Source organism: Ranitomeya imitator, chromosome 3, assembly GCF_032444005.1.
Source record: "Ranitomeya imitator isolate aRanImi1 chromosome 3, aRanImi1.pri, whole genome shotgun sequence".
Taxonomy (NCBI): domain Eukaryota; kingdom Metazoa; phylum Chordata; class Amphibia; order Anura; family Dendrobatidae; genus Ranitomeya; species Ranitomeya imitator.
This window is the reverse complement of record NC_091284.1, coordinates 409,082,250-409,106,885: the sequence shown is the minus strand read 5'-3', so window position 1 is coordinate 409,106,885 and position 24,636 is coordinate 409,082,250. Positions and strand designations below refer to the sequence as shown.

The following is a 24,636-nucleotide window of genomic DNA, read 5'->3' as shown; positions in this document are numbered from 1 at the left end:
CACAAAGTGGATATACTTCTGTCCTGTTAGTTTGTCGTATATCAGCCAGCCACTTTCTGCCGCTTATATAGCATTGTTATATACACTGGGCCTAAGTTGTGGTTCAGTCTCCCCCAAAAAAGGGGAGATTATAATTCTCACAAAGGGGATATAGTTAGTTTGTTAGTTTGTCGTATATCAGCCAGCCACTTTCTGTCACTTAGATTGCGTTGTTATATACACTGGGCCTAAGTTTTGGTTCAGTCTCCCAAAAAAAAGAGGGAGATTCAAATTCTCACAAAGTGGATATACTTCTGTCCTATTAGTTTGTCGTATATCAGCCAGCCACTTTCTGCCACTTAGATAACGTTGTTATATACACTGGGCCTAAGTTGTGGTTCAGTCTCCCCAAAAAAAGAGGGAGATTCAAATTCTCAAAAAGTGGATATACTTCTTTCCTGTTAGTTTGTCGTATATCAGCCAGCCACTTTCTGCCACTTAGATTGCGTTGTTATATACACTGGGCCTAAGTTGTGGTTCAGTCCCCCCCAAAAAAGAGGGAGATTCAAATTCTCACAAAGTGGATATACTTCTGTCCTGTTAGTTTGTCATATATCAGCCAGCCACTTACAGCTACTTACAATGTGGTTTTTTTGCACAGGGCCTGATTTTTTGTTCAGTCTCCCCCCGAAAAAAGGGAGATTTAAAATCTCAACACGTTTATATACACCTTCTACCTTGTTTTACAGTACCATATAACGGTTGTTATTTTGGTTAGATTTTCCAAAAAATGAGGAAGTCAGGTGGAAGAGGCCGTGGACGGTGGTTGCGAGCTGGTACTGATGTTGGTGGTGAGCATCTGGTGGTAGTGGCAAAAGCACAATAGCATCTAAGGCTGGAGGTGTTGAGCCAACGTCATAGTCTGTTTACACAAGGCCTTGAAGGAAATCAGCTTTTAAAGCCAGAGCAGCAGGAAAAAGTTTCGGCTTTTCTTGCTGACTCAGACTCTAGCTCTTTCGCCTCCTCTTCAGAAAGTTCCAAATATAAAAGCAGCGAGTCGTCAGTGGATGATCCCGGTCAGGAACAAGACGTTTCCTTGTGTCCTTCACCCAAACCAAAAGTGAAGGATGCGTCAGGCAACACTACAGGTTACTCAATGGAGCTCTTTACACATACCGTGCCTGGGTTAGAACGGGAAATTGTTAACTACCCATTACAAGATGAATTGGACATGGAGTGCACTGATGCACAGCCACAGCTAGATTATAATGCTGTTCCATTGACTCAGATCACTACATTGCCCTCGCAGTGTACTGAGCCAGAATCTGAACCTGATGAGACTATGGTGCCCAGTCCCGAAACGCTATAGCACCTTACACGGTGACACAGAGGAAGGTGCACATGACATTGAAGAGGAGGTGATAGATGACCCAGTTGTTGACCCAGATCAGCAGCCATTGGGGGAAGAGGTTGCTGCTGCCAATAGCTCAGAAGCGGAGGAGGATGATCCGCAGCAGCCATCTACATCGCAACAGGTGTCATCTGGCAGGCCTGTATCAGGCCAAAAATGTTTGTCAAAAGCAAAAACAGTTTTAGGACAGCGTGGCCATCCGGTGAAAGTAGCACAGCGTGCAATGCCTGAAAAGGTATTCCATAGTAGGAAGAGTGTAGTGTGGCAATTTTTTAACCAAGATCCGAATGATCAGTCAAAAGTTATCTGTAAGAAATGCTCAAAGACCTTTAGCAGAGGGAAGAATCTTCAAAATTTAAATACAACGTGCATGCTTAGACATTTAACCAGCATGCACTTGCAAGCCTGGACTAACTACCAAACGTCCCGTACCGTTGGTGCACCTGCTCAGAATGAAGGTAGTCAGCAATGCTACATTGCTTCCCTCACTGTAAGCCCACCGGTTAGGACACCACAAGCAGCAAATGTGGAGGTATCATCGCAAGGCCAAAGCAGTAAGGGAATCACAAGGTTATTGGTAGGAAACACTGTATGTAGGCCAACATCGAGAATACCATCACCAACCCTCACTCAATCCGCCATGTCCACCACCACCGCTAGTTCCACCATATGCACCTCTCCAGTCCAGCTCACCCTACAAGAGACTCTCTTTAGGAAAAGAAAGTAATCATCCTCTCATCTGCGTACACAGGGTTTGAACGCCCACATTGCTAGACTAATCTCGTTAAAGATGATACCCTACCGGTTGGTTGAAACCGAAGCTTTCAAAGCCCTGATGGCCTATACAGTACCACGCTATGACCTATCCAGTTGACACTTCTTTGTGAGAAAAGCCATCCCAGCCCTCCATCAGCATGTTAAAGACTGCATTGTCCATGCACTGAGGCAATCAGTCAGTAGAAAGGTGCACTTCACAACAAATGCATGGACCAGTAGGCATGGCCAGGGACGTTACGTGTCCATCACGGCACACTGGGTTAATGTGGTGGATGCAGGGTCCACAGGGACAGCCATAGTGGGACAGTTCTGCCTAGCCCACGGTCTAGGAAACAGTTGGATGTAGGCGTTCACCACCCCTCCTCCTCCTCCTCCAGAAGCGAAAGCTTGTCCACAGAGCGCAGTCGCACAAACAATCCATCCGCAGCTGCCAGTGTTGAACATGAGGTGTCCCATTATCGAACAGCTAGTGGTAAGCTTCAGCAGGCTGTGTTAGAAATTAAGTGTTTGGGCGACAACAGACACACCGCGGAAGTACTGGCCGAGTACTTGCAGCAACAAACTCAGTCATGGCTGGGCAGTGTACATCTTGAGGCAGGCAAGGTAGTCAGTGATAACGGAAGGAATTTTATGGCTGCCATAGCCCTTTCAGAACTGAAACACATACCTTGCCTGGCTCACACCTTGAACCTGGTGGTGCAGTGCTTCCTCAAAAATGATCTGGACTTACCAGCCCTGCTTCTGAAGGTGCGAAGACTTTGCTCGCACATCCGCCGGTCGCCCGTACACTCCAGCAGTATGCTGAACCATCAGCGATCGCTGAATCTTCCCCAGTGCCGCCTAATAATCGACATTGCAATGAGGTGGAACTCCACATTGCACATGGTTCAGAGGCTGTGCGAACAGAGGCGTGCTGTAATTAATTTGTGGAATAATAATAATAAATAATAATCTTTATTTTTATATAGCGCTAACATATTCCGCAGCGCTTTACAGGTTGCACACATTATCATCACTGTCCCTGTTGAGGCTCACAATCTATATTCCCTATCAGTATGTCTTTGGAATGTGGGAGGAAACCGGAGTACCCGGAGGAAACCCACGCAAACACGGAGACAACATACAAACTCTTTGCAGATGTTGTCCTTGGTGGGGTTTGAACCCAGGACTCCAGCGCTGCAAGGCTGCTGTGCTAACCACTGCGCCACCGTGCTGGAAGGATACACATACACAGGCAGGCAGTTGGATGGCAGACATGGAGTTGTCTGTTGTGCAGTGGTCGAAGCTCCAAGACCTCTGTCAAGTCCTTCAGTGTTTTGAGGAATGCACATGGCTGGTAAGTGCAGACAACGCCATCATAAGCATGAGCATCCCACTAATGCGTCTGCTGATGCAAAGTTTGACGCACATTAAGGAGCTGGCGTCTGCAGCCGAGGAGGAGGGAAGCCTTGATGACAGTCAGCCATTGTTTGCTCAGGGAACTCTTCTGGACGAGGTGGTGGACGAAGAGGAGGAGGATGATGGAGATGAATATTTATGGGAGGAGGATGCTTCACAGGGTGCAATAGAAACTGGTGGCGTTGCAAGGTCAGGTACAGGGTTTTTGCAGGACACAAGTGATGTTGATTTGCAAGAAAGTGCTCCTCAACCCAGCACAATTGATACCTGGAACATTGGCCCTCATGGCTGAGTTTGCCTTGCGTATCCTAAAAAGGGACCCTCGCATTATCAAAATGATGACCGATGATGATTACTGGTTGGCCTGCCTCCTGGATCCACGATATAAAGGAAAATTACAAAATATCATGCCACATGAGAACCTTGAGCAAATATTGGCTACCAAACAAGCAACTCTTGTAGACCGTTTGGTCCAGGCATTCCCAGCACACAGCGGCGGTGATGGTTCTCACACGAGCTGTAGGGGGCAACATGGCAGAGGTGTTAGAGGTGCACAAATCCAAAGTGGCGTTGGACAGATGGGTTTTATGACGAGGTTGTGGAGTGATTTCGCAATGACCGCTGACACGACAGGTAGTGCTGCATCGATTCAAAGTGACAGGAGACAGCATTTGTCCTGTATGGTTACGAACTACTTTTCCTCCCTTATCAATGTTCTCCCTCACAGGTCATTCCCCTTTGATTACTGGGCATCTAAAATAGACACCTGGCCTGAATTGGCAGAATATGCATTACAGGAGCTCGCTTGCCCTGCTTCTAGTGTGCTATTAGAAAGAGTCTTCAGTGCTGCTGGTTCAATACTGACCGAAAAAAGGACACATCTGGCTTCCCAGAATGTTGATGATCTAACCTTCATTAAAATGAACCAATCATGGATTTCAAATTATTTTGCCCCACCTTCTCCTGCTGACTCGTAGCTTGCCTGAAAAATGTCTTACTTTTGGCCTCCTCTTACTGACTTCTCCAATTCCGCCATTTGCAGCTGCTGAATGTCCACCATAGGCCATTTTTATACCTCCCTAAATGGGCTGACTCCCCCCACAGGGCCGTGGTCACCACCTGGCCCAAGCACCCGTGCGAGTGCCGTTTGCCTGGACAGGTGGGTGCGCCCACTCTTGGGCGACGGTACTGGCAGAGGGTCCCTCATAGTACAATGAAGTGTCTCTGACGGTGGTGGTGCACAACCAACGTCAGACACACTGTCGTAATATGAGGGACCCTGTGCCAGTACCGCCGCCCATGAGAGAGTGTTCCCCCCAGCACGAACAGTGCTCTACCACTTGCAATACTTCCCTCTCCCTGCTCCACCACTGTGTAGTTTGTGCTGTTAAATCCTTCAATGGCACTGCCAATACAAATTTGTTGAAATTATAGATGATAGTTAAAATATGCAGGGGCCCTGGCCTCCATTTAGACCAGTTAATACTTTGCGCCTACTATCCCTGTCTGCTACTCAGCAGAGGAGCCCACCCAAGTACCTAGCTATGCCGACTGTTTAGTCCTGTTACCAATTTTGAACTGCTTTTAGCCTACTTTTGTATTTGGGCCTACTAACTGTGTCTGCGCCACTCATTACAGTTGTCCTCCACTGAACAAAGCAATGCCGCCTGTTTAGCCCATTTAGTCCTGTTACCAATTTTGAACTGCATTTAGCCTACTTTTTTATTGTGGGCCTACAAACTGTGTCTGCTCCATTCATTACAGTTGTCCTCCATTGAACAAAGCAATGCCGCCTGTTTAGTCCTGTTACCAATTTTGAACTGCTTTTAGCCTACTTTTTCATATTGGGCCTATATCTGTGTATCCTCCTCATCCTGCCCATTGCCCAGCCACTGCTAGATGAGTCTGCTTGTACATTGACCTAGACCACTACATTCCCCTTGCACTCTGCACAGCCTGAATCTGACCCTGCTGAAAGTCAGGTTCCCCTTCCCGCATACTATACACCTTACACGGGGACAAAGAGGAAGGTGCAGATGAAAGTGCAGGTTCCTTCATCAGGTGGGGGGGCATACTCGTTGGCGACGTCACTGGCACAGGGCCCCTCATAGTACGCAAAAGTGTCTCTGGCAGTGGGAGGCGTCACCCGCCGTCAAACACACCGCCGTACTATGAGGGGCCCTGTGCCAGTGACGAGTGGGCCCCCCTGCTTGCTCAGGATCACAGCACTTGCAAAGTTCAAATACTTACCTCTCCCTGCTCCACCGCCGTGACGTATTCCGCATTTCCTGGGCCCACAAAAATCTTGAGCCAGCCCTACCACCCCACAACTTTAGCCAAATGACCCCCTGTTTTCAATGCCTAACTATTATTATAAAGTAAATTAAGATTTACAAGCTTAAGAAATAAGAATTTATGTTTTTGGCATTAAAATGGACACTGTAGGTGTTTTCCTGTCCTCCACTCACTGCCGATTTTGATTCCCTGTTGACTTGCATTGGGTTTCGTGTTTCGGCCGGCCCCCGACTTTTCGAAATACTCGGCCGATTTCACCCGACCCGACTTTTGACAAAGTCGGGTTTCGCGAAACCCGACTCGATCCTAAAAAAGTAAAAGTCGCTCAACTCTAGTCGCAATGAAACCTAACTCTGCGGTTCGCAAACGTGTCACCCTAAATCAAAACTGCCACCACAATGGGAAACCATTCCAACAAAACAAGGTTTTTTGTGAAACCCTTCACATGCCACCAATCAAGGCCACCTTTCGATGCTCCACCACCCTCCACAATAGGCCCCGTAGCCAACACTGCCTGCTGCGTCCATGTAGATCTCACAATCAAAGTTATTCACTATCTGCTGTTATATGAAAGAGCGACCATTGTACTGCACCAAAAAACGCTGCCACACTAACAAATCTTCCTTATGTTAGTTTTTTAAGCGAATAAAATGGTGCGCCGATTGCACCCCCGCCATCTCTCCGTACAACCTACGGCAAAAAAATTCGGCCCATAGGCATGATCCTACATACAAAATTCAAATGGCCGAACCAAGACTGTAACTCTTTCAGAATCACCTTTTTAAGCCTGACAATGCAGTTCACCTCCTGCTTTAAGAACAACAGTTTATCCTCTGGCAAGCGACACTCCATTTTCTCTGAATCAATCAGTATTCCCGGAAAGCTTAAAACAGTGCAAGGGCCTTCAGTTTTGTCCCCAGCCAAAGACACACCAAAATGCTCAGCAACCCATTCCATCGCATCCAAAGTATTCCTACACCAACTAGAATCTGGTGGACCTATAAACAAAAAATCGTCCAAGTAATGAATAACAGACAGGACACCAGCCACATCCCTAACCACCCATTCCAAAAAGGTATTGAACATCTCAAACAATGAACATGAAATTGCACAACCCATCGGCAAACACCTGCCCAAATAATAGCCACCATTCCAAAAACATCCTGTCCGGATGCACCAGGAGTAATCTAAAAGCTGACTCAATATCTGTCTTTGTCAACAAAGCTCCGGTGCCATAACTGCAAACCCATTGTACTGCCGCATCAAAGGACGTATAGACAACGGAACATAACTCTTGAGAAATACCATCATTAACCGACAACCCCTTCGGGTATGACAAATGCTGTATTAAACGAAATTTATTGGGTTCCTTCTTAGAGACTACGCCCAACTGGGAGACGATCATCCCTTCAACTGGTAAACACAAAAACGGACCCGCCATTCTTCCAAGGTCCACCTCCTTTTTTAATTTGTCGCCGACTACCTCCGCATGTAAGTAAGCCGACCTTAAATTCTTAACCGAAAAAGGCACCGTGTGGCTAGGGGGAGGGATAATAAAACCTTCAGCAAAACCATTGCTATTGACCCCAGCCTTCTCCTGATTAGGGTACCTACTTAGAAAGGGGGCCATCCTTTGAATACTCACCGGCATCTCCCCCTTGACCGGCACCCACTGCTGGCTTCCCTCTTGCTTTTAAAAAAACATTTGGAAGCCCCATGTGAACTTCCATTGCAGTGGGAGCACACATGCTTGAATTTGCAAGTATTGCCGTATTTGCACTGGCCCTCATTGAATTGCCAGCACGTTCCCGATTTATCTTTTGCCCCTTGTGACCCCTGCCCACTGCTACCATGGCCCGATTGCTGGGTTCCGCTACTTCCACTCCCATGAAAGGACTGCCCATATCTGACTGGCGCTATCACTTTTAACCAAAGCCCGATGTCTTTCTTATCCAACCTTATCTCGGGCCTCGGGCTTCCTCTGCCTAAATTGTTCATCATAGCGCAGCCAGGCCTGCCCTCCATAAGTACGGTGTACTTCACCAATAGCATCGAGATAACAGAATAGACCAGAACAATTCTCGGGAGACTTCTCCCATATTATGCTTGCCATGATCGCAAACGCCTGCAACCAATTGACAAACGTTTGTGGAATCAGTCTCCACTTCCTCTTTTCCTCCTCCTTCTTACTATCATCTTTTTTCCCATTATCCAAATTAAACTTCTCCAAAGGAAGGAGGGAAAGAATCTCCACATATTCGTCCCGACAAACCTTTTCTTTAACCTCCTTCTTCAAATGCGCCCCTAATGGCCCCTCAAAACAAACATACACCTCACCCTTCGCTCTATCGTCCCACTTAACTGAATCCCCTTTATCCTTCTCAGTTTGCACCGACACAGATATGCCTGAAGACGACGGCGACTGCCCTCTCTCCACCGTTCTAAGTGGCTCGCTCACCAACTGTGACCCGAATCCCAAACTTGGAAGCCATGCCCCAGCCGGTGACACCACCTCCCCACACGCCGCCCCGCCTTCCAATCTGCTCAAAAACTTGCGACATGCTAACCAAAACATCTCGCAGCCCTGGCACAGCTGACCCACTAGAAACCCCCAACTCCCTTGCCCTCGCACCTAACGTTTGAGTCCCTCCAACTACAGCAGACGTAGCCCCTATGGGCAACAGACTAGACATAGATGCACACTAACTGAGCTGCGCGGGTGCTGTGTCCCCGCCAGCCGTACATCCCGAATCCTGACGGTCCCTGTCGCCATCTCGATCGCTGTCAAAATCAGAATCTGCAGCATCGCTTTGATGCTCCAGGCTTGCGCCCCTGGCCTCCTCGTCACCAGAGGGAACAGAGCGACTTCAACGCTTTGCACTGCCGACGTTAGCCTGGATCTAGACTGTGCCTGGTCCCCTGGTGGATAGCCCTGTCCGACGCATGTCCTCTGGCTCTGCCAGGCAGCATGACTCCACTGCCCGCCGCATCTCCTATCTGCTGTTGGCTGTCCGGGCCCTGCTTCCGAACTCTCCCCTGCTGCAGCCTGCCCGCTGTGGTCCTCTGGTGTGCGCTCCTTGGAGCAGGCCCCCCGCCCGGGGGACCAGCCGTTCCATCGCCATCTGGGGTTGTGTTGCCCAATCCCGACCTCCGTCTGTCCACCAGCAGTGTAGGAAGGCCACCCTGTGCAACCGATTCTCTCTCCGCACTTCCGGTGCGGCCCTCTCCACCACTGCATGCCGCTGATCAATGCCTGCAGGCTGGCTGGGAGGATTCCTGCCAGAGGGGGCACAGCGGGGGGATGCCACACCGCTGCACCCGGCCACCGCAGGGTCCCTGGCGGGGCCCCCTTAGCCTGCGCCTGCCATGCCTGCTCACCTCCGGCAAAAGTCTCTGCGGAGGCCTCGACCGCCTGCTGCTCCTGTTGACTTGGTCCCGTGCTCCTGCGTCTCCCAGCAGCGATGAAAGCTGCTCCTCGAGCCAACCTCCTCTCCTTGACAGGGCGACATCCCGCAGGCGCTCCAACAGGGATTCCACTGATTCCATAGGTAATGCTGTGGGCTGGGGGGGTTCTTTACTCTGTAGGGGCTGTCTCTGTCTCGCTTCTCGTCACGTTGGCTTCCTGTCCCCAACTGACAATTTTCCCGCACTTTCCTCTATTACCCATGCCCCACCCCTACAGTCCCTCCCCAAGCTCACCCCTTTTAACTAATCACATCACTCTACCACTACATTTGAAAGTTGTCTTATGGCCAAGCACAGTCATGGGGGGCCTACATTGAGCTGTGCTTATTCCTGCCCCCATCTTTATTGAGAAAGGAGATGACAGTTGGTGCTGATAAGATTCTATGTAGATTGGAGATGGGAGAAGCTCAGCCTCTAGCTCCTCCTCTCATCTCCTCCCCTCCACATAGAGTATTATCTTTAGCAACTCCCATCTCCTATTTCAGTAATGTAAAAATCTGTTTTCGCTGACTAGGGATTTTACCTATGAATTGTGAATTTTGAAAATGAATGATCAGTCCTGGCAGAGAAAAAAGCAAATCTCTGTACTAAAACATATTACAAAGTTTCTTATTTCCATATATACTATGGATCTATAAACCTTAAAATGAGCGTTAAGGAGATTTATCAAGCTAAATGCACCCAAAAAACTGTTTTCCATTGTAAAGGGTGTGGTTTTGTTCAAAGGGTGTGGCTTAGTGGAAGGGCGTGGTCTACTATGCCCTAAAAAATGCACCAAAATTTTGGCACAAAGTAAGCTAATTTATAAGTGGTGTAAACTTAGACTAGACATTCTGAAGATGTGCCAGATTTATCAAACAGCATGAACCATTACGATAATTCTGGAGCATTTTAAGACTTTCTAGTTGAAGTTTAAGGCAGCGTAGAGAAATGTGCCCCATTGTCTCTCATATCTGTATTCCTTGCACATGGAATATAGAATGCCAACATTTCTCTGCAAAATAATTTTTGGTGCTTCTCTGTTATGTCATGGATGCTGGATGGACAATGTTGATTTGCAATACATGGTGATAGTGAAATTTAGGCTGGAGGTGGTGGTCAAATTAATTCCAAATCCTGGTGGTGTAGATTTTAAATGTCAACACAGAATGACTGTTCAAACCAAGTACAGGCGCTCGGTGCATAATGGCGTGACTAAAGATTTAAGTAGACCTTCCCACCTACATGTTTTCCCTCTATCTGTACCCGCCCCCTTTACTTCGATTGACAGCTCTGGCTTTATAGAGCCAGAGATGGGCAGCGATAGAGAAAAAACAAGAAGGTGGGAAGGTGCACTTCCCTAAATAAAGTAGAGCAACCACCTTTAATGCCTCTTTTACAGTAGTCTTTGCAGCTGTATATAAGTCCCCAATCCGCTCTGCATAGCTCAAAAAATACCATTTGTTATCCTCCCATACAGTGTGGTCTGGTCCGATGGACATTGCTGTTCTTGCTTGGCACCCCCTCTCTCAACACAATCACAATCTTACTGCTTGTTTCCTGTGGATAACTTATCCTAGATCATCCACACAGTGTCCCCAATTGTGCTCCTGTGCAGGCGAACTTCTCTGCTCTGCTGAGGTCAGAAAAAAGTACTGCAAAGCGCATGTGCTGGGAGAGGTCGAGGAGCGCTGGTGACCCGGAAGTAAACTCGATGCATGTGCATTACAGCAGGGCAGAGTGAAGTATGCTTGCGCAGGAGTCAGATTGGGGGGCACAGTGTGGATGATGTAGGACATGCCATCCACATGAAGCAAGCAAGAGGAAGGCTATTGTGACGAGACAGGACACACCAAAGCAAGAACAGTGACTTCCATTGGATTGACCTGTGCCATATGTGGGATAATAAAATAGATTTTTTTGTGCTATGGAGAAGGGATTGGGAACTTATATACAGCCAACTAGAATACTGTAAAAGAGGTCTTAAAGGGACACTGTCACCTGAATTTGGAGGGAACAATCTTCAGCCATGGAGGCGGGGTTTTCGGGTGTTTGATTCACCCTTTCCTTACCCGCTGGCTGCATGCTGGCTGCAATATTGGATTGAAGTTCATTCTCTGTCCTCCATAGGACACGCCTGCGCAAGGCAAGATTGCCTTGTGCAGGCATGTACTACGGAGGACAGAGAATGAACTTCAATCCAATATTGCAGCCAGCATGCAGCCAGCGGGTAAGGAAAGGGTGAATCAAAAACCCCAAAGCCCCGCCTCCATGGCTGAAGATTGTTCCCTCCAAATTCAGGTGACAGTGTCCCTTTAAAGGTGGTGGCTGTACTTCATATTGGGAAAACCTGGTGACAGGTTCCCTTTAAATGTTTGGCCATGCCAAAGATATACCGAGTGAATGTACGTGGTTTGAACAGTCATTCTGTGCCGACAGACTCCCTGTAACTTGTTGATCTTGTTTTGATTAATAAAATATTTTTAAAAACTCAATAAAGATTACATGAATTGTAAAAAAATCTAATAGTGATAAAAACATTATCGAAATTTGTAAGAACAAAGAAATCTGTTATACTGCATAGATTGTTGCAATCAAACAAAAATAAAGTTTATAGTTTTATTTTATCATTGGAAAAGGGGAACATAGTTACGGTACTTTTAAATACATTTGCCTATTGTATTTTATAGAGGGTATTAGAGCATGTTGAAGGGATCCTTGCCCTTGGCTCTCTGCTTATGTCTTAAGAAATCCCTGCTTTCTGGCATCTGTCACTAATTAATGCCCTGCAGAAGGCACTGGTACAGCGTATCGTTTCCGCATCGTTGCATCATTTTCATGGATCCTTCTCTAGCCTCTATATCTAGGCTTGTATAGGAAGACAACATTCGCACTCAGATGCCAGCACTTACATTGTTTGATAGGAAAAGCTTGAGAAGTCTCCAATTATTTTATATGAGAAAAACTGATGAAACGTTGACGGTAAAAACTGATGAAAATCTGATGAAAAACACAGATGAAACTCATTCCTTTTTTTGCGCATGAGAAAAGTCACTGTTTGAATGACCCTTTGGTGACTTAAGAATGTTGGTTAGAATTATATAACATTGGTAACTATTAAAACGTAACACTGGTTCATGTGATTTAGTGAAACCAGGTCCCAGCAGTATAAATGTGCACTGGACTAGCATAGTGCAGCTGATTCGGCCAGCAGTGACACCTTGCTTTGGAGGGGTACATTGTGTTAAATCACATAGAATCTCCTTATTTCTGCCTTTCAGATACTAAGCTTGGGCCGGAAGTTTTCAGATTTGATACTGGTGCCGAAGCCACATCCACCAGGCTGAGTGAACGATATTACTTATTACGACCAGAAGTGGTGGAGAGTTACTTATACTTGTGGAGATTGACACACAACCCCAAGTACAGAGAATGGGGCTGGGAGATTGTACAGGTATGACAATCTGATGGCATTTTCATTTCAGTAGAACACATTTTTTAAGTTATTGTGAGATATTAACTTTTCCATGAAATGATGTTGGTTTGTGTCTTTTGTTTTCCAATGAAATGAGTATTTCGAACATATACATGTAAAATCTAAAGATAATAAGTATACTATCTCCTATATGTACTATATTGTCAATGTGGCATCAACTTGACACATAAAAACATAAAATTAGCCATTCTGTGCCACTTCATGTCATTCATAGACTACCAATTTATTGTAAATTGGGCCAGAGGCACACACTAACGATGTGGCATACACACATCCACAGTTGAATTGTGATGCTAAGGGACCACAAGTAACAATGACTCTAGAGCCCCTTATTCAGCCACATATTGTAACATCTGTGCTAGGTCCTGTCCTCTCTGCTTCTGCTTGGGCCGCTAGGCACCGTCACACCTTTGTTGAGGGTGACGTGTGACAGTGTCATTCCTGTTTTATGCCCTGCACCTTTGGTGCCACTAGATCAAGGAGTTATGGGGTTGTTCAGTTTTGATTACTCCTGTCTGAGAGTCCTGGCCACTTATTTCAACCCCAGGAACTCTTGAGTTCTACTTTCCTGACTTGTAGCTCTAATTCTTGCTCTTGTGTTGTCTTACTGGTTTCTCCCATTTTCTTTTTTTTTAATTCATTATTTATAAATTTTAAACATACAATGACGATAAACTCACAGCTCGATAGATCACAGAGAACGTTGTCTCCTGTATAAACATAGTTATACACGTGAGCTTGTATAAACGACAAGGGGAATGTAAAACAATAAACAATAATAAACAGAATAAAAGGAACAAGACATATACCAGGTGTATCCATAAACTTACAGACGGCGTAGATTCATCGAGTGGATTTCACCCATTTTCTGACCTCAACTTGAATTTTGATCATCCGCTTGCTTTCTGGTTTTGTCAATGATGTGAACTCTTGGCACTGACGCTGCATGGCGATCCTTCTTGCCTTCAGTTTGCTCCACCAGTCAGCAGATACCCCAACCAAGGAGCCTTTGTGTAACTCCAGGTCCCTGGACAGGGGATAAAGGGAGAAGGCTAGGGCAACCCTTGGGATCTGGTGAAGTGGCTTGTGTTAAGCCTGTCTGTTGAAGCTCTATTTACAGCTGCCAGGCTATCACGAAAGGTGCAACCGTGACAATCCTCATTCACAAATGTACCTTCTATATAATGATAAATTAGATAGTTTGATAAATGATGAGATGCTGCCTTTGTGTGTACATAGTGAATCAAGTGTATTGTGCCTACTACTCCTTATACAGAGGGATGAGAGGCCGACTCCTGCACTGGGGCCACTGTGCGACTTACCTCTTCCTCAGTGGGCCAGTCCGAGCTTGCTCATGCCTACCTATACTGCCAACTGTGTAATATATAATATTATTGCCCATAATTACCTCCAGATCTACCAATGGAAACTAACCTAAAGAAGAATATATAGAAACAGTAACAGTGGTAGTCAAATAGAGCTGTGATCATTTTCATTTCATTTCCTATGTATTGAGACTAGCTAGTACATCATATTTATGATGTGTATGTTAGGAACACAGTAAAACTGCATACTGAAACAAATCATTCTTTATTGTACGTGGCATAATCTCTTGTAACACATTGCATATTCTCTCGGCATTCCTGACTGTTACATTCATTTTCCTTTGGTCTAATCTTTGCTGCTCTCATCCTCTTGTTGAATTGAGCTGAAAATCTTCACCTCGTTTTGCTTCAAACCAAAACAAACCGCAGTCTGTATCAGATATGACAACAAGCGGCCTCAAGAAAAAAACTCAAGTTTCTAAAAAAAAATACAATTCTTTTATGTTCTTCCTATTAGCAAGGAATCAGAAATCATTACTAAGAGCATTAGGGAAGGCTGCCAGGAGAATGCCAGGTTTAATAAAGTCCTCTTGCCAGTGTAATTGACTTCGGCTTTTCTTGTGGAGAATATTATGGATAGCTTTTGTCTATTACAAAGAATGTGTCCATTATAAATGGGTTGTCTACTTTTCCATAACATCTTTGTATTGTACGACCTTCCTGGTGAGAATGAACCAGCATGTTGATAGCGGCCCCATTTTGTGGACGTACTCTAACAGGACATCTAATTTCATACATTTTGTACAGTATTGTACCCTAATTGGATCTGAAAGCATTAAAGATGATTCTCATTGCATTTAGTTTGTGAGCTTTGACAGTCTAAGCCTGACTAGTCTTAGATTATCATATCAACTCCATATCAGCATTGGTTTATGAGGAATCGCTCCTGTCATACCAGTCTAATCATTTTTTATGAAGAGGTAAGCTATAGACTTGGCCAAGGTGAGTCATTAGAGTTGGTCTATCTTGATTTTTCCAAAGCGTTTGATACCATGCCACACAAGTGGTTGCTACACAAAATGAGAATCCTGGGTCTGGGGGAAAATGTGTGTAAATGGGTTAGTAACTGGCTTAGTGATAGAAAGCAGAGGGTGGTTATAAATGGTATATTCTCTAACTGGGTCGCTGTGACCAGTGGGGTACCGCAGGAGTCGGTGTTGGGACCTATTCTCTTCAACATATTTATTAACGATCTGGTAGGTTTACACAGTAAAATATCGAAATTTGCAGATGATACAAAACTATGTAAAGCAGTCAATACAAGAGAAGATAGTATTCTGCTACAGATGGATCTGGATAAATTGGAAAACTGGACCGAAAGGTGGCAGATGAGGTTTAACAATGATAAATGTAAGGTTATACACATGGGAAGAAGGAATCAATATCACCATTACACACTGAACGGGAAACCACTGGGTAAATCTGACATGGAAAAGGACTTGGGGATCCTAGTTAATGATAAACTTGCCTGGATCAGCCAGGGTCAGGCAGGCAGCGGCTGCCAAGGCAAACAGGATAATGGGGTGCATTAAAAAGGTCTGGATACACATGATGAGAACATTATACTGCCTCTGTACAAATCCCTGGTTAGACTGCACATGGAGTACTGTGTACAGTTTTGGGCACCAATGCTCAGGAAGGATAAAATGGAACTAGAGAAAGTACAAAGGAGGGCAACAAAATTAATAAAGGGGAGAGAGATTAGCAAAATTAGGAGTATTTAGTCTAGAAAAAAGATACAAGGGAATAGTACAGATATCTCTCCGAAGATCTGTTTGTACCAAGGAAGGTGACGGTCACAAGGGGGCATTCTCTGCGTCTGGAGGAGAGAAGGTTTTTCCCCCCAACATAGAAGAGGATTCTTTACGGTTAGGGCAATGAGAATCTGGAATTCCTTTCCTGAGGAGGTGGTGATGGCGAACTCAGTCAAGGGGTTCAAGAGAGGACTGGATGTCTTCCTGGAGAGTAACAATATTGTATCTTACAGTTATTAGGTTCTTTAGAAGGACATAGATCTGGGGATTTATTCTGATGGAATATAGGCTGAACTGCATGGACAAATGTCTTTACTACTATATGTAACTATGTATTCCTCCATATTTATTAGACTATCTCATAAAGATCATTGAGAGATAGTGATTATCCATTCCTCACCTACTGCAATAATGTTTAATATACCAGAACTGTTACTCTAAATTGAGACATTCGAGTTTTGAAGTCCAAGTACCCCATGTGCCTATGAAGCTGTTGAATTTGGGTTAGAAGACCATGCGGCCGGTCTGGGAAATTCAGCCTTACCAGAGCTGACCATAGACTTGTGATAACTGTCACACTTGCCTACCTCATAAGCATGTATGCTCAGACTGCCCAAGCGTGCATGTTTAAATAAGTGGGAACCAAGAAACAACATGTCTAATCCTTCTCCATAAGAGCTACTGAATAGGCACATAAGACATGGCATTGTTACATAGTTATATAGGTTGAAAAAAGACCTAGGTACATCAAGTTCAACCTTTCTCTACCGATTATACATTTTGTCACTAAATTATCTATAACCCAAAAGGTTATGTGTTTTAAGGAATAGGGATGAGTGAGTATACTCGTTGCTCGGGTTTTCCCGAGCATGCTCAGGTGGTTTCCGAGTATTTTTTAGTGTTCGGAGATTTAGTTTTCATCGCTGCAGCTGAATGATTTACAGCTACTACCCAGCCTGAGCACATGTGGTAGTTGCCTGGTTGCTAGGGAATCCTTACATGTGTAAAAGCTGTCTAGTAGCTGCAAATCATGCTGCTGAGGTGATGAAAACTTAATCTCCGAGCAGTTACAAGTACTCGGAGACCACCCGAGCGTGCTCTGGAAAACCCGAGCAACGAGTACACTCGCTCAACACTATTAAGGAAATTATCCAGCCCTTTTTTAAAAGCTGTCAATAGTGTCTGCCATTACTACCTCATTCCATGGTCTGACTGCTTTAACAGTAAAGAACCCTTTCCTATTTAGCTATTAATCTGTTTGTAGGCATAGAGAGCTTACTGCCCTGATACACTTAAGTCTTGTTTACAAGCTCTGTTTTTCCCACTTTTTTCCCCACAATGTTTTGACACAGGAAAAGGCTGCGTTTTATAGCACCAGCAAAGTGAATAATATTTCCGAAATCTCATGCACATGCTACTTATTTTTTTTCCTTGTGGATTTGAACCATCTGTGCATTTTTTTCTTCAAATCTGAAGCATGTCAAATCGTTTTAGCATTTTTTACCCATTCAAATTAATGATTAAAAAATGTAATTAAAAATATATAAAAAACGCAAGCCAATGCATGTCAAAACACACGTCAAAACGCACATACTCTTAAGCGATGATCAGTCTGATTTTTACCCAAATCAGAAAAATGAAGGGCTGTTCTAATAGCAAAGATTTTCCGAACATCCTATTAAATCCTGTTGTTGCGCAATACTAAAAGCTTTTGATTGTCAGAATCCGTTCTATACCTCCGTGGCCTAATTCTCACCTTGTCTATTGCATGGCTGACTTCCGTATCAGAACACAGATTGCTGTCACTTGCTCCAATAATTCCTCTGAGTGGAACATATAGAACGTTATGCTCTGCTATCATAACAAGTACAACCTTACATTCTTAAATGTATTCTCTTGTCACTAAATATATGACTTAGTTATTGCTCTTTTTTTTACCTAGGCATTGGATACCTACTGCAGAATAGAAAATGGATTTTCGGGCATTAAAGATGTGTATACTACAAATCCCAACCACGATAATGTTCAACAAAGTTTTTTCATGTCAGAAACATTAAAGTGAGTACAACATGTCAGCTCGGTGTCGATTAACAAGTTTTTTTTCACACTATTATTAAAGATTAATATATGGTATAATATTTTACAACTTAAAGGAGGTTTTCTCTTTCAATTTTTTACTAATTCAAGACATTTTAAGAAAATCCTCATCTACCTACACTCCTCGGGTCCAGTGCTGCATATCCGCCACTGCTCTGGTGTGTACAGGTTGCAATGATGACATCACATCAGCAGCACTGCAGCCAATCCTTTGGCTCACCATCAGCTCTGCTGTAGACGGCTATGATGTCACCGCTGCAGCTTGTGCACAATCACAAGTAGAGGCAGAGGCACAACATTGGACCTGGGGAGGGTAAGTACGGTAACAGTTGATTTAATTATTTTTAACACGGTCATGATGAATTTGTAAAAAAAAGTTGGAAAAGGAAACCCGTTTAAGGTATTGTTGTTGCTATGTGACAGGGATATTGTATTTATTTTTACCAGGCTTTTTTATTTTTCTCCCCTTTTGAGTTTCTTCATTTTTATCCTTCTTTTCCCAAAAGATCAAACATCAAATTTAAAGGGATTATCCCTCTTTAAAAAATGTTTTCCTGTAAGCAGTAAAAAAAATAAACTGGGCTTTAGTTACCCTGCCCAGGTCCAATGCTGAGTTTTTGGTGTTGCTCCCAGTGTCTGTTATTGTCTGCAGCGCTAACATCACATTCACAGCGCTGCAGACAACTGAGCTCAGCAGCTATGCCAAGGTAGATGGCACAAGAGGCTCAGAGCCGCTGAGCACACTGAATGGTTGCTGTGCTGCAGACCTCAGGAGAAAACGCAACGTGTGAACATAGCCTAATACTCCATGGTCATACTCCAAAGTAACCGCAGCATCTGATTGCAGGACGTTGATGAGATGCCACGGCAGCTGGTTGTCTAACAAAGGACCCCATGCCGGCATGACTATATTTTCTGTCGACCAAGTCAAACAGCTAGGTCGACAGAAAAAAATTAAAAAGTTGTCCCGGTGCTGAGCCTGCAATAAAATTTTAACGTGTCTGTCTGCCTGTCCATTCTGGAAGTCTAATTGGAGTCAATTGGTTTCTTCTCGACTGTCCGCAACTACCAAGTTGGTTGTATGACACATTGTAAGTGACGTGATTGAGGATTGATGATAAAAGTTCATGAACTTTACTCCCCTGAGGCATGGTTATTTCTAGGTCAAGTCATATGCTGATATGAAAAGTTTTTTATTTCCCGGTAGGATTGAGGCTGAATCTCTTTCTATACAGAGACTTACATCATCTGACACTCCATCAAACGAAATAATCATCCAGCACGGCCGTAACCATCAAGCTGTTTTGCTTATAGAATGTGACCTGAAGACGACCAAATATACTGCCCAAAGTGACATTCACATGGCAGTGTTGTGCTCAGTATTTCCCATCAATAGTTCCCAAATCTGCATTGGAAGAGGCACATCCGCAAAGATTTGCATGTGTGCGGCTTCTCCTTAATAATCCGACTTTTTAGAAATACAGTATTCTCTGCTTTCCAACCTCATTGAGAAAGCAGGCACCAATCATGTTCTTGGTAGCTGAAAGTTTATGGTCTACTGATCTAGTCTGAGTTCAACTCAAAAATTAACCTTTTTTTTATGTTTTTTTTTAGCTAAAAGCACAGCTAACCAAGGCAAAAGGGGGTTATCATATTTTTTTTTTCAAAAGTCACAATGGCATGAAAACAATAAAACAAAAGAAGCGATTCTCCTCACTGATGCCTCGTTCGACCATTTTCCAGGTCTCTTTATTCTGGTTATTCTTGACACCCAGAGACAATGATAACGGAGAAGATTTTTAATAAGAGGTAAATTGCAAAGTTGCTTGTTTTTATAAGCACTTTGCAATGTTATCAATTTAATAAGATGAGACAAGCCCTTTAAACATTATTAAGCACTATTGATTACAAATTACCAACTTTAAGCCAACGTGATACTCAGCTATACGTTACCTTTTATGTGCTGTAGACATCTGCACTGCGATTCCATTAATTAATTCACATCCAATTTCATTTTATTAATCAATGGACACTAAGGCAATAAGTTTGTCCAGACAAGTTACCTCTGTGTGCTTATTGGCTAAACAAAATCCAGCTCACCATACCGACATTCCCAGGAGCTCGGAGCACGGAACCGCTGTGTCAGGGCGTGGACGAACAGGAAAGAGAAGGAGATCCAGCTCAACGAAATAGTGAAAAATCCATAATTTATTTCACTCAAAATACAGTGAAAGGACAAAACATCAGCATACAGAAAAAATTATAAAAACAAGGTCAACGCGTTTCCGGTGACTAAGCACCCTTAATCATGATTAAGGGTGCTTAGTCACCGGAAACGCGTTGACCTTGTTTTTATAATTTTTTCTGTATGCTGATGTTTTGTCCTTTCACTGTATTTTGAGTGAAATAAATTATGGATTTTTCACTATTTCGTTGAGCTGGATCTCCTTCTCTTTCCTGTGCTTATTGGCTGCCAAGTGTAATGAAGCAGGTGATTCTCCGAGCTTACCGTTAATGTTTGATGGAACACTGAACTAAAACACGACTTGTGAAATTGATGTTGCTCCCAGTGCAGCTCAGTTGTGAAATATAAACCATTAGAGGGGTAACTTTAAGAGTCATTATTTTCCTTTATTTTAAATCTTTAAATTGTTCAGAAATTATTTAGATCAGCTCAAGATCTGGACCCCCACCAACTACTCAACAAGTGATTCTCAGCCCTAACAGCGGAGTGCAGGCTCCATAGACTATCCACTGGTGTCGCACTTCGGAAGGACCTCTGTGATTTGTAATAGATGACAATTTTGTTTTGGAAAAAAAAATCTACTAGTACATAACTGATGAAGGTCCGAACTTGGGGACCGAAACGTTTTTTCAGTACTACAATAAATTTCTCACAAAGCATTAAGTTGAGTGCCAGGTTCTTCTATTTATTAACTGTGATCATGATCATGTTGTCTATATAATCATGTGCACTTAATGCAATTTACTATATGTGGGTTGCACTACTAGAAAATTGAAAATAAAAAAAGAATAGCAGAGAACATCTTGCAGATATAGAAACAAGTAAAAAAATGGGGTTTCTGGCATGTCATAATATTTTTAGAGGTATAGAATCAAAAGAATACAGCATCATTTTTTAAACAGCTAAGATACAGTATATACTGAATATATGAAATTTAGACTGCATTACTGCTATATATAATATGCTTATAAAATGAAGGTTCTTAGTGCACAAATCGGCCAATTCATGTGTACCCCATCAGCCACGACAAGGTGACCTTTCTCTGATGCGACCCTAAACCTAACATTTATCAAAAATGCTTCTCCTGGGCAAATTTAAAGGGCAGGTAGGATCCATTATTAATTGAAAACAGCCCCAGATTGATGAGAGGAGTGCTCAGTCAGATATCGATTTGTAGGAAGAGATACATTTACTTTACTTTGTAACAATATGACTAATATAATCTTTATGTGTTCTGCAGATACCTCTACCTACTGTTTTCAGAAGATGACCTGTTATCATTAGAAGACTGGGTTTTTAATACAGAAGCACATCCATTGCCAATAAATACACTAAAAAACATTTGAAGCACAAGAAACCAATAAATATCTATTCAGTGTTTTTATCTGAAATGTAAATTTTCATACAAAAGAAATTCTATTTTGTGATCTAATTTGAGATACCAAGAGTTGCATAAAATACAATGTCAGATCATGTTCCTTGTTACACATTAGCACTAAAAGAAATGGTGGCCTTTTGCAGAAATTTCTGCTTTTCTTATTTATGTACTTATTATTATTAGAAGCAGAGAATTATGATTTAGAAGAAAAAATTAAATATATCTAAATGTTTGTAAAGAAAATGTCTGAGATGCTCTTACTAGTGTTATGTGCCAATTTAGACATCTGCTCTCTGTTTAGGGGATTTTGTAACAGTTCTCCTGAGATTTTGGTAATAGTAAGTAAGGCCTCTTTCACACTTCCGTCTTTCTTTTTCCTTCAGAATACATCGTTTTGTGAAAAAAACGGATCCAGCAAATGTTTCTGCTGGATCCGTTTTTTCTCATAGACTTGTATAAGCGACGGATTGTGACTGATGGTCTTCCGTTTCATCCGACGTGCACTGGATCTGTTGTAAAAATGCTGTCCGTCGGGCGGAAACAATGCACAGAGGAACGTTTTTTCTGTACATCGGAAAATTGATCCTGCGCTATCCGTCGTTGGTTATAATGGAAGCCTACGGATGCAGGATCCATCGCTGACTGTCAAACACTGGAATCCAGCGACAGATGCCGTCTTTTGAAACTGAGCATGTGAGGAAGAATTTCCCGTCAGAGAAATTCTCTCTCGCTCTCTCTCTCTCTCTTTTTACTAGTAAAAAGATATAATGTTAAAAATACTAAAACAAATAAAAAATCATGATATTCTTACCTTCCGGCGTCCACCGTAGCCTTCCCGATGCTCGCGATGCTACCAGCACCTCCCGTTCCCAGTAATTCCTTGTGAAATGATGTAGCAGTCATTGCTCGCAAGGCATTACTGGGAACCGGAGCTGCCAGCAGCATCGCGCATCGGGAAGGCCTTGGGAAGGCTGCGGGGGACGCCGGAAGGTAAGAATATCACAATTTTTTATTTTTTTAATTATTTTTAACATGGATTGTGTTGTGTATGCGTTTTCACAGTGGAAAAACATGGCGAAGACGCATACACAACGTGTGCACACATAGCCTCGACAGATTCTTAAAAAAAATGGACCCAGTGCACCCGCTTTTTACAATCTGCACAGGATCCGTCTTTTCAACATTTTGACAGATTTTGACTGATTGCAAAAAACGGAAGTGTAAAAGAGACCTTAGCTTTACTTTACACTGTCAGCATTATAACATTTACAACAATTTCCCAATATTTTCAAGAAGTCGAATAAATGTATTAATCATTCAGCTAAAGATCTTTAAAGCATATACAGTTGTGCTCAAAAGTTTATATATTTTTGCTGTCTTGGCCTTTTTTCAGAGAATATGAATGATAACACCAAAACATTTTCTCCACTCATGGTTAGTGGTTGAGTGAAGTCATTTATTGTCAAACTACTGTGTTTTCTCTTTTAAATCATAATGACAACCCAAAATATCCAAATGACCCTGATCAAAAGTTTACATACCCCATTTCTTAATACCGTGTATTTCCCCCTCTAATATCAATGATACTGTAGCTTGAAGTCTTTTGTGGCAGTTGTGGATGAGGTTCTTTATTTTCTCAGATGGAAAAGCTGCACACTCTTCTTAGCAAAAAGCCTTCAGTTCCTGTAAATTCCTGGGCTGTCTAACATGAACTGCACGCTTGAGATCTCCCCAGAGTGGCTCAATGATATTGAGGTCAGTAAACTGAGATGGCCACTCCAGAACCTTCACTTTGTTCTGCTGTAGCCAATGACAGGTCAACTTGGCCTTGTGTTTTGGATCATTGTCATGTTGGAACGTCCAAGTACATTTTTTTAGATTGTGAGGCCCATTGGGGACAGTGATGATAATGTGTGTAAAGCGCTGCGGAATATGTTAGCGCTATATAAAAATAAAGATTATTTATTATTTATTATCCCATGCCCAGCTTCTGGGCTAATGAGTGCAAATTTGCCACAAGTACATCAGTATTTGCTGATAACGTGCTGCATTCATCCTTCCTTTAACTTTGACCAAGTTTCCTGTGTCTTTGTAGCTCAAACATTCCCAAAACATCAGCGATCCACCTCCGTGCTTTACAGTAGGAATGGTGTTCCTTTCATCATAGGACTTGTTGACCTCTCTCCAAATGAAATATTTATGGTTGTGGCCAAAAAGTTCAATTTTGGTCTCATCACTCCAAATTACATTGTTCCAGACGTTTTGAGGCTTGTCTCTGTTCTGTTTTGCATATTGTAGGCGAGATACTTTGTAGCATTTGTGCAGTAATGGCTTTCTTCTGGCAACTTGACCTTGCAGCCCATTTTTCTTCAAGTGCTTCCTTATTGTGCATCTTGAAACAGCCACACCTCTAGTTTTCAGAGAGTCCTGTATTTCAATTGATGTTATTTGTGGGGGATTTTTTTTGCATCCGGAACAGTTTTCCTGGCAGTTGTGGATGACATTTTTGTTGGTCTACCTGACTGTGGTTTTGTTTTTACAGAGCCCCTGATTTTCCATTTGTTAATCACAGTTTCATTGGATATCTTTTTGTATACCTTTCCTGTTTTATACAATTCAACTACCTTTTTCCGTATATCAGTTGACATTTCTTTTGCTTTCCCCATAACTCACAATCCAGAAACATCAGTGGCTGGATGAAAGATGCAAGAGTCTGTTTGGATCCCAGAAATTCACTCAGCTTTTATGCGCACACACTGATTATAAGCAAACAGGTCACAGGTGAGGATGTTACCTTTAGTAGCCATTCAAACCCATTTGTGTCAACTTCTATGCATTTTATCAGGCCAAAATCACAAGGGTATGTGAACTTTTGATCAGGGTCATTTCTATGTTTTGGGTAGTCATTATGATTTAAAAAGAGAAACCACAGTAGTTTGACAATAAATGGCTTCACCCAACCACTAGTGGAGAAAAG

At 43.2% G+C, this 24,636-nt stretch overlaps 1 protein-coding gene across 1 annotated transcript in view; it reads left to right on the top strand.

Annotated features, from left to right (window-relative positions):
* LOC138670090 (mannosyl-oligosaccharide 1,2-alpha-mannosidase IA-like) overlaps nt 1–22,049 on the top strand; it is a 260,030-nt gene extending 237,981 nt beyond the window's left edge. The window contains exons 11-13 of the mRNA XM_069757123.1: nt 12,586–12,758; nt 17,882–17,997; nt 21,522–22,049. Coding sequence (XP_069613224.1) covers nt 12,586–12,758; nt 17,882–17,997; nt 21,522–21,627 — 395 coding nt within the window. The 3' untranslated portion in view covers nt 21,628–22,049. The remainder of the gene's footprint in view (nt 1–12,585; nt 12,759–17,881; nt 17,998–21,521) is intronic.
* The last annotated feature ends 2,587 nt before the right edge of the window (nt 22,050–24,636 follow it).